General features: G+C 44.8%; 1 protein-coding gene across 10 annotated transcripts in view; it reads left to right on the forward strand.

Moving 5' to 3' along the window:
• The window catches only part of TBC1D8 (TBC1 domain family member 8), a 131,230-nt gene that overhangs the window by 79,806 nt on the left and 36,500 nt on the right, over nt 1-14,924 (forward strand). For all 10 annotated transcript variants that reach the window (XR_010835343.1, XR_010835342.1, XR_010835344.1 and 7 more), the window contains exon 5: nt 1,464-1,704. Coding sequence is in view for 4 of the 10 variants with exons in the window: in XM_059079478.2 (XP_058935461.1) it covers nt 1,464-1,704 (241 nt within the window). In the remaining 6 variants the exon portion in view is untranslated. The remainder of the gene's footprint in view (nt 1-1,463; nt 1,705-14,924) is intronic.

The raw sequence follows: 14,924 nt of genomic DNA on the forward strand, positions 1-14,924 counted from the left end.
TGCTCTTCTGCTTTCTGAAATGCTTCGCAAAATGAACCCCCTGTCTCTCCTTGGCCTTCCCCGTTCTTAGGCCCATTTGGGAACTCCTGTTCATCCTTTAAAATTCAGTTCACATTTTTTTCACCTCCAGGAAGCCTTCCCTGGTCCGCTTGTAATTTGTCCTCTCTCTGCATCTGTTTTGGGTCCTGTCAAGTCCCTGGTTGCTTCTTTGTTTACGTGTCTGTTTTTCCTATTGTAGGCGCGCTTCTTAAGTGCAGGGCTCTTCACAAGGTAGATGCTTAATGAGAGAAAGCATAGATGGAGTGTGTCGGTGTGTGTGAAAAAAAACTATGGGAAAGCAACTAGAGGTAGCTGAAGAAGCTTATTCTCATGCCTAATGTAGAAATGTGGACTTTTAAATGATTAAAGCACTGGAGACATTATTGCAAAATAAATGGAGAGACATGATAGAAATAAAAACAGTTCATCAGGGCTTCCCTAGTGGCACAGTGGTTGAGAATCCGCCTGCGGATGCAGGGGACACGGGTTCGTGCCCCGGTCCGGGAAGATCCCACGTGCCGCGGAGCGGCTGGGCCCGTGAACCATGGTCGCTGAGCCTGCGCGTCCGGAGCCTGTGCTCCGCAAAGGGAGAGGCCACAGCAGTGAGAGGCCCGCGTACCGCAAAAAAAAAAAAAAAAAAAAAAAAACAGTTCACCATTCCCTTTTTCACTTGAAAAGGAAAATGAGTTATTTTCTGATATTTATCACTCATCATCACTAAACCTGATTTTGTTAAGTTGATAAAACTTGGAAAAAAGAAATGATTCCTAATATTTGATAACATTTATCATTTGAACTTGTTACATACGTCCCTCCCCATTTGCTCTGCACCAGCCCGCTAGCCTAATTACCGCTGCACTGGAAACACTTCTGAGAACAGAACGCTAGTTTATAAACTGTGCAGTTAGTACCATAGTACTTCAATAAAAACTACTTGTGCTCTGTTTTCTAAGATTTGAGCAACTGTCACTTGACGTAATCTAAATGTTAGGCCCGTGCCTCTAAACCAGATCACGAATCCTCTTTTGACCTCTGTTTTTTCATAGTTTATGCCATGAATGCTGCTATTGAAACCAGAATTTATGTGGATCAAAAAACATCTGCGTATTTTGCAAATATTTAAGTTCAACTGTTTGGGGGAAAGTTTTCACATTGTTAACTTGGTATGGCCGAATGATGTCCCTTGTGTGTGTGCGGTAGCCAGCAACTTGGGAAGTTTTACTTACATCTTAAGATAATTGTTAGCACGCGGGTTGGGTTCTAACGAACAGCTGTGAAGCAGTTCCTGTGTTTCCTCTTTCCTGCTCTGGTTTGAAAGCGATTTGCATTTCAGCTGCGGGAAAAGCTGCGCACTGTTGCTGGTGCATCCAAGTTTGGGTTACATTTGAGGTTAAAATCTGTATTTGCCCTTTTTTCTCTTCTAGTTAAACTCGTAGTGCCTTGGGTTGACATCCAGAAGTTGGAGAGGACATCCAACGTCTTTCTGACGGATACCATCCGCATCACCACACAGAATAAGGAGCGGGACTTCTCCATGTTTCTGAACCTAGATGAGGTGTTCAGGATCATGGAGCAGCTGGCTGACGTGACGCTCCGAAGGCTGCTGGATAATGAGGGCTTTGACCTGGACCCAGGTCTGCAGGAGCCCAGCCAGATCACCAAGAGGTAGGAACCTCCATACACAGGTGTCCCGAACCTCACAGGGGACCACGGCCCGTGTGCCACCTTCATGGACATGTGTTTCGGGTTTCTTTTTGTTTTTATAAGTGTACTTTAAAAAAATATTTATTTATTTTGGCTGCGCTGGTCCTAGTTGTGGCATGTGGGATCTTTAGTTGAGGCATACGGACTTCTAAGTTAAGGCGTGCAAAGTCTTAGTTGTGGCGTGCATGCGGGATCTAGTTCCCCGACCAGGGATCGAACCCAGGCCCCCTGCATTGGGAGCACGGAGTCTTACCCACTGGACCACCAGGGAAGTCCCGGACATGTGCTTTGTTTTAACCTCACCGTATTAGTTTGAAATTTCCCTCGTGGCGTAATCCAGATTTTCCTATGTCGTTAATCATAACAGAGAGATAATAATTGGCAATGATGGTTATTCATTTCCTTTATGCACTAGGCTTTGATTCCTGGATACAATTTCCCCTTTTTTTTTTTCCAGAAAGTATTTCAAAGTTTTCATAAAAAGAAAAAAAAAGAAAATGCTTCCAGGAAATTCCCTGGTGGTCCAGAGGTTAGGACTCCACACTTTCACTGCCATGGCCCTGGGTTTGATCCCTGGTGGGGGAACTAAGGTCCCACAAGCCACGCAGTGTGGCCAAAAAAACCCAAACTTCCAGAAAATACAATACAGGTAGCCTCATGATAGAATTCTATTCAGCATGGGGCTTTATTAGTACACACTGAGAAATGTTGTTTTTTCATATCACATTACTTTGTAGAAGACTTTTTCAGGAGCACTGGATATATTTTTGGTACCAGTTTGTCATAAGAAATGTGCCTTACTGATAGTAAGTCAGCATTCTTTGTTGTTTGCCCGCAGTTGATACTGGTCATGAGGTAGTTGCTTGAATTATTTGCCACTTTAAAGCAGTTCAATTTTATTACCTAAAATTCTAACTGTGGTGTTTGAGCTTGACTGTGATTTCTGGCTTCGTGGTTCAAACTGGGTGACTGCAGAGCTGATGCCTTTGTAAAAGTTCACCTTTGTATCCTTTGAAAAACACTTTATCCATCAAGTGCTGCCCTGGCTGGATGTTTTTGATGTAGTTACAGAATCACCACTGCTAATCTGCATACTACTTGTCATTAAAAAACTTTTTTTTGGTGGTAAAATACACATAACATAAAATTTGCCATCTTAACCATTTTTATTTTATTTTTTAAAAACTTTTTTAATAGAATGAAAGATTCTTTAAATTCTATACTGCTTTACAATTTTCAAAAGCTTCACACACATGATTTCATATAATCCCACAATAACCCTTTTTAAAAATCCCTTACTCCTATATTACCCCTCTCCCTATCCCTCTCCCCGCTGGTGACCAGTAGTTTGTTCTCTGAGTCTGCTGCTTTTTTGTTTTATTCACTAGTTTGTTGTATTTTTTAGATTCCACATATAAGTGATATCATATGGTATTTGTCTTTCTCTGTCTGAGAAATGCCCTCCAAGCATCCTTGTTGCTGCAAATGGCAAAATTTCACTCTTTTATTTTCTATTTATTTATTTTTTACATCTTTATTGGTGTATAATTGCTTTACAATGGTGTGTTAGTTTCTGCTGTGTAACAAAGTGAATCAGTTATACATATACATATATCCCCATATCCCCTCCCTCTTGAGCCTCCCTCCCACCCTCCCTATCCCACACCTCTAGGTGGTCACAAAGCCCCGAGCTGATCTCCCTGTGCTATGCGGCTGCTTCCCACTAGTTATCTGTTTTACATCTGGTAGTGTAGATATGTCCATGCCACTCTCTCACTTTGCCCCAGCTTCCCCTTCCCCTCCCCGTGTCCTCAAATCCATTCTCTACGTCTGCATCTTTATTCCTGTCCTGCCCCCTAGGTTCTTCAGAACCTTTTTTTTTTTTTTAAGGTTCCATATATATGTGTTGGCATACGGTATTTGTTTTTCTCTTTCTGACTTACTTCACTCTGTATGACAGACTCTAGGTCCATCCACCTCACTACAAATAACTCAATTTTGTTCTTTTTATGGCTAATATTCCATTGTATATATGTGCACATCTTCTTTATCCATTCATCTGTCGATGGGCACTTAGGTTGCTTCCATGTCCTGGCTATTGTAAATAGAGCTACAGTGAACATTGTGGTACATGACTCTTTTTGAACTATGGTTTTCTCAGAGTATATGCCTAGTAGTGGGATTGCTGGGTCATATGGTAGTTCTATTTGTAGTTTTTTAAGGAACCTGCGTACTGTTCTCCATAGTGGCTGTATCAATTTACATTCCCACCAACAGTGCAAGAGGGTTCCCTTTTCTCTACACCCTCTCCAGCATTTATTGTTTGTAGATTTTTTGATGATGGCCATTCTGACAGGTGTGAGGTGATACATCATTGTAGTTTTGATTTGCATTTCTCTAACGATTAGTGATGTTGAGCATTCTTTCATGTGTTTGTTGGCAATCTGTATATCTTCTTTGGAGAAATGTCTATATAGGTCTTCTGCCCATTTTTGGATTGGGTTGTTTGTTTTTTTGATATTGAGCTGCATGAACTGCTTGTATATTTTGGAGACTAATCCTTTGTTAGTTGCTTCATTTGCAACTATTTTCTCCCATTCTGAGGGTTGTCTTTTCATCTTATTTATGTTTTCCTTTGCTGTGCAAAAGCTTTTAAGTTTCATTAGGTCCCATTTGTTTATTTTTGTTTTTATTTCCATTTCTCTAGGAGGTGGGTCAAAAAGGATCTTGCTGTGATTTATGTCATAGAGTGTTCTGCCTATGTTTTCCTCTAAGAGTTTTATAGTGTCTGGCCTTACATTTAGGTCTTTAATCCACTTTGAGTTTATTTTTGTATATGGTGTTAGGGAGTGTTCTAATTTCATTCTTTTACATGTAGCTGTCCAGTTTTCCCAGCACCACTTATTGAAGAGGCTGTCTTTTCTCTATTGTATATTCTTGCCTCCTTTATCAAAGATAAGGTGACCAGGACTTCCCTGGTGGCGCAGTGGTTAAGAATCCGCCTGCCAATGTAGGGGACACGGGTTCGATCCCTGGTCCAGGAAGATCCCACATGCCACGGAGCAACTGAGCCCGTGTGCCACAACTACTGAGCCTGCGCTCTAGAACCCGTGAGCCACAACTACTGAAGCCCACGTGCCTAGAGCCCGTGCTCCACAACAAGAGAAGCCACCACAATGAGAAGCCCGTGCACCGCAACCAAGAGTAGCCCCTGCTCGCCACAACTAGAGAAAGCCCGAGAGCAGCAACAAAGACCCAACGCAGCCAAAAATAAAATAAATAAATAAATTTAAAAAAAAAAAAAAAAAAAAAAGATAAGGTGACCATATGTGTGTGGGTTTATCTCTGGGCCTTCTATCCTGTTCCATTGATCTATATTTCTGTTTTTGTGCCAGTACCATGCTGTCATGATTACTGTAGCTTTGTAGTATTGTCTGAAGTCAGGGAGCCTGATTCCTCCAGCTCCGTTTTTCTTTCTCAAGATTGCTTTGGCTATTCGGGGTCTTTTGTGTTTCCATACAAATTGTGAAATTTTTTGCTCTAGTTCTGTGAAAAATGCCATTGGTAGTTTGATAGGGATTGCATTGAATCTGTAGATTGCTTTGGATAGTATAGTCATTTTCACAACGTTGATTCTTCCAATCCAAGAACATAGTATATCTCTCCATCTGTTGGTATCATCTTTGATTTCTTTCATCAGTGTCTTATAGTTTTCTGTGTACAGGTCTTTTGTCTCCTTAGGTAGGTTTATTCCTAGGTATTTTATTCTTTTTGTTGCAGTGGTAAGTGGGAGTGTTTCCTTAATTTCTCTTTCATATTTTTCATTGTTAGTGTATAGGAATGCAAGAGATTTCTGTGCATTAATTTTACATCCTGAAACTTTATGAGATTCATTGATTAGCTCTGATAGTTTTTTGGTAGCATCTTTAGGATTCTCTATGTATAGTATAATGTCATCTGCAAATAGTGATGGTTTTGCTTTCTTTTCAGATTTGATTCCTTTTATTTCTTTTTCTTCTCTGATTGCTGTGGCTAAAACTTCCAAAACTATGTTGAATAATAGTGGTGAGAGTGGGCAACCTTGTCTTGTTCCTGATCTTAGAGGAACTGGTTTCAGTTTTTCACCACTGAGAATGATGTTGGCTGTGGGTTTGTCACAGCCAACAGGTAGGTTCCCTCTATGCCTACTTTCTGGATAGTTTTTATCATAAATGCATGTTGAATTTTTATGAAAGCTTTTGCTGCATCTATTGAGATGATCATATGGTTTTATCCTTCAGTTTGTTAATATGGTGTATCACATTGATTGATTTGTGTATATTGACAAATCCTTGCATTCCTGGGGTAAACCCCACTTGATCATGGTGTATAATCCTTTTAATGTGCTGTTAGATTCTGTTTGCTAGTATTTTGTTGAGGATTTTTTCATTTATGTTCATCAGTGATATTGGCCTGTAGTTTTCTTTTTCTGTGACATCTTTGTCTGGTTTTGGTATCAGGGTGATAGTGGCCTCGTAGAATGAGTTTGGGAGGGTTCCTTTGTCTGTTATATTTTGGAAGCGTTTGAGAAGGATGGGTGTCAGCTCTTCTCTAAATATTTGATAGAATTTGCCTGTGAAGCCATCTGGTCCTGGGCATTTGTTTGTTGGAAGATTTTTAATCACAGTTTCAATTTCAGTGCTTGTGATTGGTCTGTTTCTATTTTGTTTCTTCCTGGTTCAGTCTCGGAAGGTTGTGCTTTTCTAAGAATTTGTCCATTGCTTCCAGGTTGTCCATTTTATTGGCATATAGTTGCTTCTAGTAGTCTGTCGTCATCCTTTGTATTTCTGCAGTGCCAGTGTTACTTCTCCTTTTTCATTTCTAATTCTATTGATTTGAGTCTTCTCCCTTTTTTTCTTGGTGAGTCTGGCTAATGGTTTATCAATTTTGTTTATCTTCTCAAAGACCAGCTTTTGGTTTTATTGATCTTTGCTACTGGTTCCTTCATTTCTTTTTCATTTATTTCTGATCTGATCTTTATGATTTCTTTCCTTCTGCTGACTTTGAGGGTTTTTGTTCTTCTTTCCCTAATTGCTTTAGGTGTAATGTTAGGTTGTTTATTTGAGATGTTTCTTGTTTCTTGAGGTAGGATTGTATTGCTATAAACTTCCCTCTTAGAACTGCTTTTTCTGCATCCCATAGGTTTTGGGTCGTGTTTTCACTGTTATTTGTTTCTAGGTATTTTTTGATTTCCACTTTGATTTCTTCAGTGATCCTTTGATTATTAAGTAGTGTATTGTTTAGCCTCCATGTGTTTGTATTTTTTCAGTTTTTTTCTTGTAATTTATATCTAGTCTCAAAGCATTGTGGTCAGAAAAGATACTTGATATGATTTCAGTTTTCTTAAATTTACCAAGGCCTGATTTGTGACCCAAGATATGATCTATCCTGGAGAATGTTCCATGAGCACTTGAGAAGAAAGTGCATTCTGTTGGTTTTGGATGGAATGCCCTATAAATATCAATTAAGTCCATCTTGTTTAATATGTCATTTAAAGCTTGTGTTTCCTTATTTATTTTCATTTTGGATGATCTGTCCATTGGTGAAAGTGGGGTGTTAACTTCCCCTACAATATTGTGTTACTGTCAATTTCCCCTTTTATGGCTGTTAGCATTTGCCTTATGTATTGAGGTGCTCCTATGTTGGGTGCATAAATATTTTCAATTGTTATATCTTCTTCTTGGATTGATCTCTTGATCATTATGCAGTGTCCTTCTTTGTCTCTTGTAATAGTCTTTATTTTTTTTTTTTTTTTTTTTTTTTTTTTTTTTTTCGTTATGCGGGCCTCTCACTGTTGTGGCCTCTCCCGCTGTGGAGCACAGGCTCCGGACGCACAGGCTCAGCGGCCACGGCTCACGGGCCCAGTCGCTCCGCGGCATGTGGGATCCTCCCGGACCAGGGCACGAACCCGCGTCTCCTGCATCGGCAGGCGGACTCCCAACCACTGCGCCACCAGGGAAGCCCAATAGTCTTTATTTTAAAGTCTATTTTGTCTGATATGAGAATTGCTACTCCAGCTTTCTTTTTTTTTTTTTTTTTTTTTTGCGGTACGTGGGCTTCTCACTGTTGTGGCCTCTCCCCTTGCAGAGCACAGGCTCCGGACGCGCAGCTCAGCGGCCATGGCTCATGGGCCCAGCTGCTCTGCGGCATGTGGGAACTTCCCGGACCGGGGCACGAACCTGTGTCCCCTGCATCGGCAGGTGGACTCTCAACCACTGCGCCACCAGGGAAGCCCCCAGCTTTCTTTTGATTTCGATTTGCATGGAATATCTTTTTCCATCCCCTTACTTTCAGTTTGTATGTGTCTCTAGATCTGAATTGGGTCTCTTGTAGACAGCATATATATGGGTCTTGTTTTTGTATCCATTCAGCCAGTCTGTGTCTTTTGGTTGGAGCATTTAATCCATTCACGTTTAAGGTAATTATCGAAATGTATGTTCCTATTACCATTTTCTTAATTGTTTTGTGTTTGTTTTTGTAGGTCTTTTCCTTTTCTTGTGTTTCCTGCCTAGAGAAGTTCCTTTAGAATTTGTTGTAAAGCTGGTTTGGTCGTGCTGAATTCTCTTAACTTTGGCTTGTCTGTAAAGGTTTTAATTTCTCCATCAAATCTGAATGAGATCCTTGCTAGGTAGAGTAATCTTGGCTGTAGGTTTTTCCCTTTCATCACTTTAAATATGCCCAACCACTCCCTTCTGGCTTGCAGAGTTTCTGCTGAAAGATCAGCTGTTAACCTTATGGGGATTCCCTTATATGTTATTTGTTGCTCTTCCCTTGCTGCTTTTAATATTGTTTCTTTGTATTTAATTTTTGATAGTTTGATTAATCTGTGTCTTGGTGTGTTTCTCCTTGGATTTATCCTGTTTTGGACTCTGCACTTCCTGGACTTGATTGACTATTTCCTTTCCCATGTTAGGGAAGTTTTAAACTATAATCCCTTCAAGTATTTTCTCAGAACCTTTCTTTTTCTCTTTTTCTTCTGGGACCCCTATAATTCGAATGTTGGTGCGTTTAATGTTGTCCCAGATGTCTCTGAGACTGTCCTCAGTTCTTTTCATTCTTTTTTCTTTATTCTGCTATGTGGTAATTATTTCCACTATTTTATCTTCCAGGTCACTTATCCATTCTTCTCCCTCAGTTATTCTGCTATTGATTCCTTTAAGATAATTTTAAATTTCATTTATTGTGTTGTTCATCATTGTTTGTTTGCTTTTTAGTTCTTCTAGGTCCTTGTTTTGTTAAACGTTTCTTGTATTTTCTCATTCTATTTCTGAGATTTTGGATCATCTTTTCTACCATTACTCTGAATTCTTTTTCAGGTAGACTGCCTATTTCCTCTTCATTTTTTTGGTCTGGTGGGTTTTTACCTTGCTCCTTCATCTGCTGTATACTTCTCTGTCTTCTCATTTTGCTTAACTTACTGTGTTTGGGGTCTCCTTTTCACGGGCTGCAGGTTCGTAGTTCCTGTTGTTTTTGGTGTCTGCCCCCTGTGGGTAAGGTTGGTTCAGTGGGTTGTGTAGGCTTCCCAGTCGTGGGGACTGGTGCCTGTGTTCTGATGGGTGGGGCTGTATCTTTTCTTTCTGGTGGGAAGGGCCGTGTCCGGTGGTGTGTTTTGGGGTGTCTGTGAACTTATTATGGTTTTAGGCAGCCTCTCTGCTAATACGTGGGGTTGTGTTCCTGTCTTGCTAGTTGTTTGGCATAGGGTGTCCAGCACTGGAGATTGCTGGCCATTGGGTGGACCTGGGTCTTGGCGTTGAGACGGAATTCTCTGGGAGAGCTCTCGCTGATTGATATTACGTGCGGCTGGGAGGTCTCTGGTGGTCCAGTGTCCTGAACTTGGCTCTCCCCCCTCAGAGGCTCAGGCCTGACACCTGGCCGGAGCACAAAGGCCGTGTCAGCCACACGGCTAGTTCACAGAACCGGGTGGCGAAATGGAGTGGATGTTCACACTGGAAGGAGAAGGCCCCCTCCGGGAGGAGGATGGTGCTGCAGGTTCCTGTGTTGTGACACACACGCCCCTGGCACGTGGCCTGCGCCGTGTGGAGGACGAGCCGAAATTTCACTCTTGTAGTATTCTGTTGTATACATACACCACATCTTTACCCACTTATCTGTTGATGGACACTTAGGTTATTTCCGTATCGGAAATTGTAAATAACACTGCTATGAACATTGGGGTGCATGTATCTTTTCGAATTAGTGTGTCTGTTTTTTTTTTTTTTCAGATATATAGCCAGGAGTGGAATTGCTAGGTCATATGGTCATTCTGTTTTTAGTTTTTTGAGGAATCTCCACACTGTTTTCCATATTGGCTGCACCAATTAACATTCCCACTAACAGTGTAGGAGGGTAGGTACGAGGGTCCCTTTTTCTCCACATCCTCGCCAACATTTATTATTTGTATTCTTTTTGATGATGGCCATTCTGACATGTGCGAGGTGATATCTCATTGTGGTTTTTATTTGCATTTTCCCGATGATTAGCAGTCATTTTTAAGCCTGTGGTTTGGTGGTATTAAGTACATTCGTGTTGTTGTGTAACCATCACCACCATCCATCTTTAGAGCTCTTATCTTTCAAAACTGAAACTCGGTCTGCACTCACACTAACTCCCCACTGCTTCCCCAGCCCCTGGCACCCACCCTGCTCCTTTCTGTCTCTTTGAATCTGCCTCCTCTAGTGAAATCCTACAGTATTTGTCTTTTTTGTGACTGGCTTACTTTGCTTGACCTGATGTCCTCAAGGTTCACCCACGCTGTAGATTGTCAGAATCTTCCTCCTTTTTAAGACTGAATAATATTCCAATGTATGTTTATACTGCACTTTGCTTACCTGTGTATCCATCAGTGGACACTGTGTTCCTTCTGCCTTTGGCTGTTGTGAATAATGGTGCTGTGAACGTGGGTGTGCAGATATCTCTTTGAGACTCTGCTTTCCATTCTTTTGGTCACATGCCCAGAATTAGAATTGCTGGATCTTATGGTGTTTCTAGTTTAAGTTTTTAGGAACCACTAGTCATTAAAACTTTTTTTAAAATTCATTCATCTATTTTACCATTCCTATTATTCCTTAAACATGTCTACTGCCTTCTCTGAACATTTAGGGGAATGTGTGTCTTTCTAACTAATGTTCTCTGAATGGCAGTGTCTAAGAGTTTTCATGCATTCAGAAAGAGTTCAAAGACCCTCCCTGCTGTGAGTGTATATTTTAAATCGATCATGTATATAAGTGGAGTTTGGGGTAAAACTCCACGGAATGTCACTTGGTTTTGCGTCATCTCTGGTAACCTGAGAGTTCCTTTGTAGGCTGGGGCTGCTGCTCACCACTCCTATGAGAGGGGACCCCAGGGCCAGCGCTGCCTTTGGTCTTACGACTCCCAGTCCCCAGCTCCTCCCTGTACCTCCGGCCCCAGGCTCCCCATCACTGTCTCTGGCTTCATCTCAGGGCTGAGAATGATCTCGGGTGCCCTTGGCCTGCAGTGGCTTGAAGCAGGCTTTCGGTTCCTGGCCAGAGATTGAAGTCAGGCCACGGCAGTGAGAGTGCTGAATCCTAGCCACTAGACCAGTGGCCAGTGACAATGCCCTGGTCCTTCAGCTTTGCAGAAATGAATTCCCACAAAGAGATGGAAAGTAGTGAAACAAGTAAAGTGTTTATTAGGAGGAAGAAGTGTACATGTGGCTAGACACATGGGGGGGCTCAGAGAGAGAGTCTTGCCCTCGTGGTAGTTTGAATCACTTTTATAGGGCGTTTCTTCCAGGTTTCCTTTGGCCAATCATCTTGCTTTGCTTGATTCTGAGTCCATATTTGGTTTATCTCAGGGTCCTCCCATCTGTGTACGTGCACATCTCTCAGCCAAGATGGATTCTAGCAAAGAGGCCTATGGGTAGGTTGACATCACTCCCTTTCTGCCCTCCAGGGAGCCTTTCTATGCATGTGTAGTCGGGAAGGTCTCCTTGACTGAGAATGAGGAATATGTGGTCTCTTTAACTCTCATCCGGGCGGGGCTCAGCTCTTCTCTTGAGCCTGCCATTTGGGAGTGTCTGTCCACAGGGGAGCGACTGCAGTTGCTCAGCCTGGGGCCCAGCTACTTCCTGCCTCAAGAAGACAACCCAGTACAAGGGAGCCACTCTTGCCCATATTTCTTCAGCTGTCTCTACATAGTTTGGTACCTCCGTGCTTTTAGTCCAGCTTACAAAGATCTGTTAAAGATGAAGAAACCCAGGCTTCCCTGGTGGCACAGTGGTTGGGAGTCCGCCTGCCGATGCAGGGGACGCGGGTTCGTGCCCCGGTCCGGGAGGATCCCACGTGCCGCGGAGCGGCTGGGCCCGTGAGCCGTGGCCGCTGCGCCTGCGCGTCCGGAGCCTGTGCTCCGCAACGGGAGAGGCCACAGCGGTGAGAGGCCCGCGTACCGCAAAAAAAAAAAGATGAAGAAACCCATCTCCATTGTATAGGCTGTTAAAAGGGCTTATGGAAACTACCAGTTAGAGCTTTGACTTCTTTCACCGTGTTTGCACGTAGATGTGTAGGTGAGGGAATTGTAACCAAGTGGCTTTTGGAAGGGGAGGCCAGCTCATAGCTGTTGTGTTCTGGTCAGTCCCCTGGGCTTGGGGATCTCAGGTGATTCTTCACAAATTTCCTGATGTTCTAGCACAGCTGTACTTCCAGATGTGGCATTTTTAATTTGGGCTAGAAGTGAGGAAAGGAGAGTAAAGTGGAAGGTCTGTAGCACTTCAGACCCTTTGGGAAAAGTCATCCATTTTGGAAGAACACTCAGCAGTGTTGGGAATCTTCCAGAAACAGGTGAATTCTACAAGGCTGTCCACCCCCCGCCCCCAGCCTTGGACACTTGTAGAAAGGGGAGGAGAGAAAGGGCAAAAAGGACCCCAGTGATGGCCAGTGGTGGAGCTGCCTGGCCCATGGGTGCCTGGGGCCCCAAGGCGGATGGCAGAGTCCTGGTCCGTGGCATGTTTTACTGGTCACAGCACTTTGAGTGACTTCCTCCACAAGTGAAAGGCGTGCCATTCCCGCCAGTTCCTGGCGGGTTCTCGCTTGAAGCTTTCTGTCCTGGAGACATTGGCCTGTGGACATAAACAGGTAATGACTCAGTCAACTTGACCTCCTGCCAAGATAGCCCAGGTTGAACGTTGAGGAAAGCAGTCTCTTCATGCTAAGGGTACAATCACAGGGTCTGGAATGTTCCTCCGGCCCCGTTTTGTTGATGTATTTTTACTTCCCTTCCCAGATAACCACTTTAAAAAAAATAATACATTTGTTTATTTATTTATGGCTGCGTTGGGTCTTCGTTGCTGTGCGCAGGCTTTGCGGTGAGCCGGGGCTACTCTTCATTGTGGTGCATGGATTTCTCATTGCGGTGGCTTCTCTTGTTACAGAGCACCGGCTCTAGGCGTGCAGGCTTTAGTAGTTGTGGCGTGCGGGCTTCAGTAGTTGTGGCACGCAGGCTCAGTCGTTGTGGCTCGCGGGCTCTAGAGCGCAGGCTCGGTAGTTGTGGCGCACGGGCTTAGCCGCTCCGCGGCACGTGGGTTCTTCCCGGACCACGGATCGAACCCGTGTCCCCTGCATTGGCAGGCGGATTCTTAACCACTCTGCCACCAGGGAAGTGTCAGGTAACTGCTTTTAAAAGGTGCCTTGGGGTCTGATTACGGATTAGTTATGCCTGCAGCTTGGTCGCCTCCCTGGGACTTAGGGGCACAGAGCAGACCAAGCTCAGACCTCCCGGGAGAGCAGGGATGGTGAACCAGGGCACGCTCACCGTGGCCCAGCAGGCACGTTAGGGCTGGCGGGACTCCCCAGAGGACGCCCTTGGCCGGGGACCCTCCAGCTGCAGCCACAGGATCCGGGGGGGCAGGGGCGCTGAGGCTGGGGAGGGGTCTCCTGGAGGGAGATTGGAGGGAGTGAGGGGACAGATTGGTTGGCCCTGATACTTCAACCAGGAAATATCGATTCTGAAGGTGTGAAGCATGGGGTGAGAAAAGTGTAGCCCACTGTTTTAGGGGGGTGAGAAGGGAGAGGTGATGGGCTTCCCTGAGTCTGAATTCAATAACATCTTCATTGAAATGTATTTCGACTGGCTGAGGATGCTGCACGAAGACTCGGTTAACGCAGTAATCTTCGTTGAAATTCATTCTGACAGGCTGAGAATGCCACAGGGAGACTGGAGGCAGTGCAGTAAATGGACTCCCTTTCCCAGGCTGTCAGTATCTAAAGGTGAACCGTGGTGGCCTTGGGGGCCGATGTCCTCGGTGGAAACCCCTCCTCCCCGTCACCTGGCTGACCCTTCACTCTCGGGACTGGCTTTGCAGACCCTCCGGGGCCTTTCCCACCCAGATTCACCCCTTTTCCTGCTCTTCTCCTTGTGATCCCTCCAGGAAGGCCCAGGCTTGCGAGTGTGACGTAGTCGACTTTGCGTCCCGCTTCTGGCTCAGAGTCCTCTCCAGGGGCATCTGCGGTCCCAGAGGTCCCAGCCCGCGTTCCGGGGGGACGTCCGCGCCCCGCTCCCTGCAGGGCCCTTGCTGCTTCGGGCTCGGCGGGGGGGCTCTGGCTCTCTCTGGGGCAGGACGGAGAGCAGAGGATGGCGACAGGAGACTCTTCTCAGCTGGAAGAGCCTCATAGATGTCCAGGCCTGTTGAGTCCTGGTCTGTCAGGGCCCCAGGGGTGGATTTTCAAGGGAAAATGGGGGGACCGTGGAGCCAGCTGAGTCCTTCACACGGCTGCCCGTCGTCTGAGGGCCAGGCCGGCCTCCCGCCCCCTGAGGTCCTGGGCTGCCGTGTGCTCCGTGCAGGACGCCGCATGGCAACGGCTGCCGTCATTTCATTGGTGCTTGTGGGGCATCAGGGGAAAGATGTTTTGAATAAACACACATTTGAGAAAGGCAGTGTTTTCTGTGCAGACTTGGGTGGGAAGGAGAGGCACGTGTCTGGCCTTTCTGCCTTGTTTCTACATTGCTGGTACCTGGTAGTTCCCGGAGTTTGAAATGCACAGGCAGACACGTAACTGAGAGCCTCTGCAGTCTCTGTGTTTCTTCATGAGGCAGCCTGGCTGCAGAGCCCTGAGTGTTCCAGAAAGGCAGGAGGTGGCTTCAGGGATGGGACGTCCTTTCACGCCTCCCCAGCCCGTCTCTTAGCCTGA

This window comes from Kogia breviceps, chromosome 11 (genome assembly GCF_026419965.1).
Source record: "Kogia breviceps isolate mKogBre1 chromosome 11, mKogBre1 haplotype 1, whole genome shotgun sequence".
NCBI classification, from domain to species: domain Eukaryota; kingdom Metazoa; phylum Chordata; class Mammalia; order Artiodactyla; family Physeteridae; genus Kogia; species Kogia breviceps.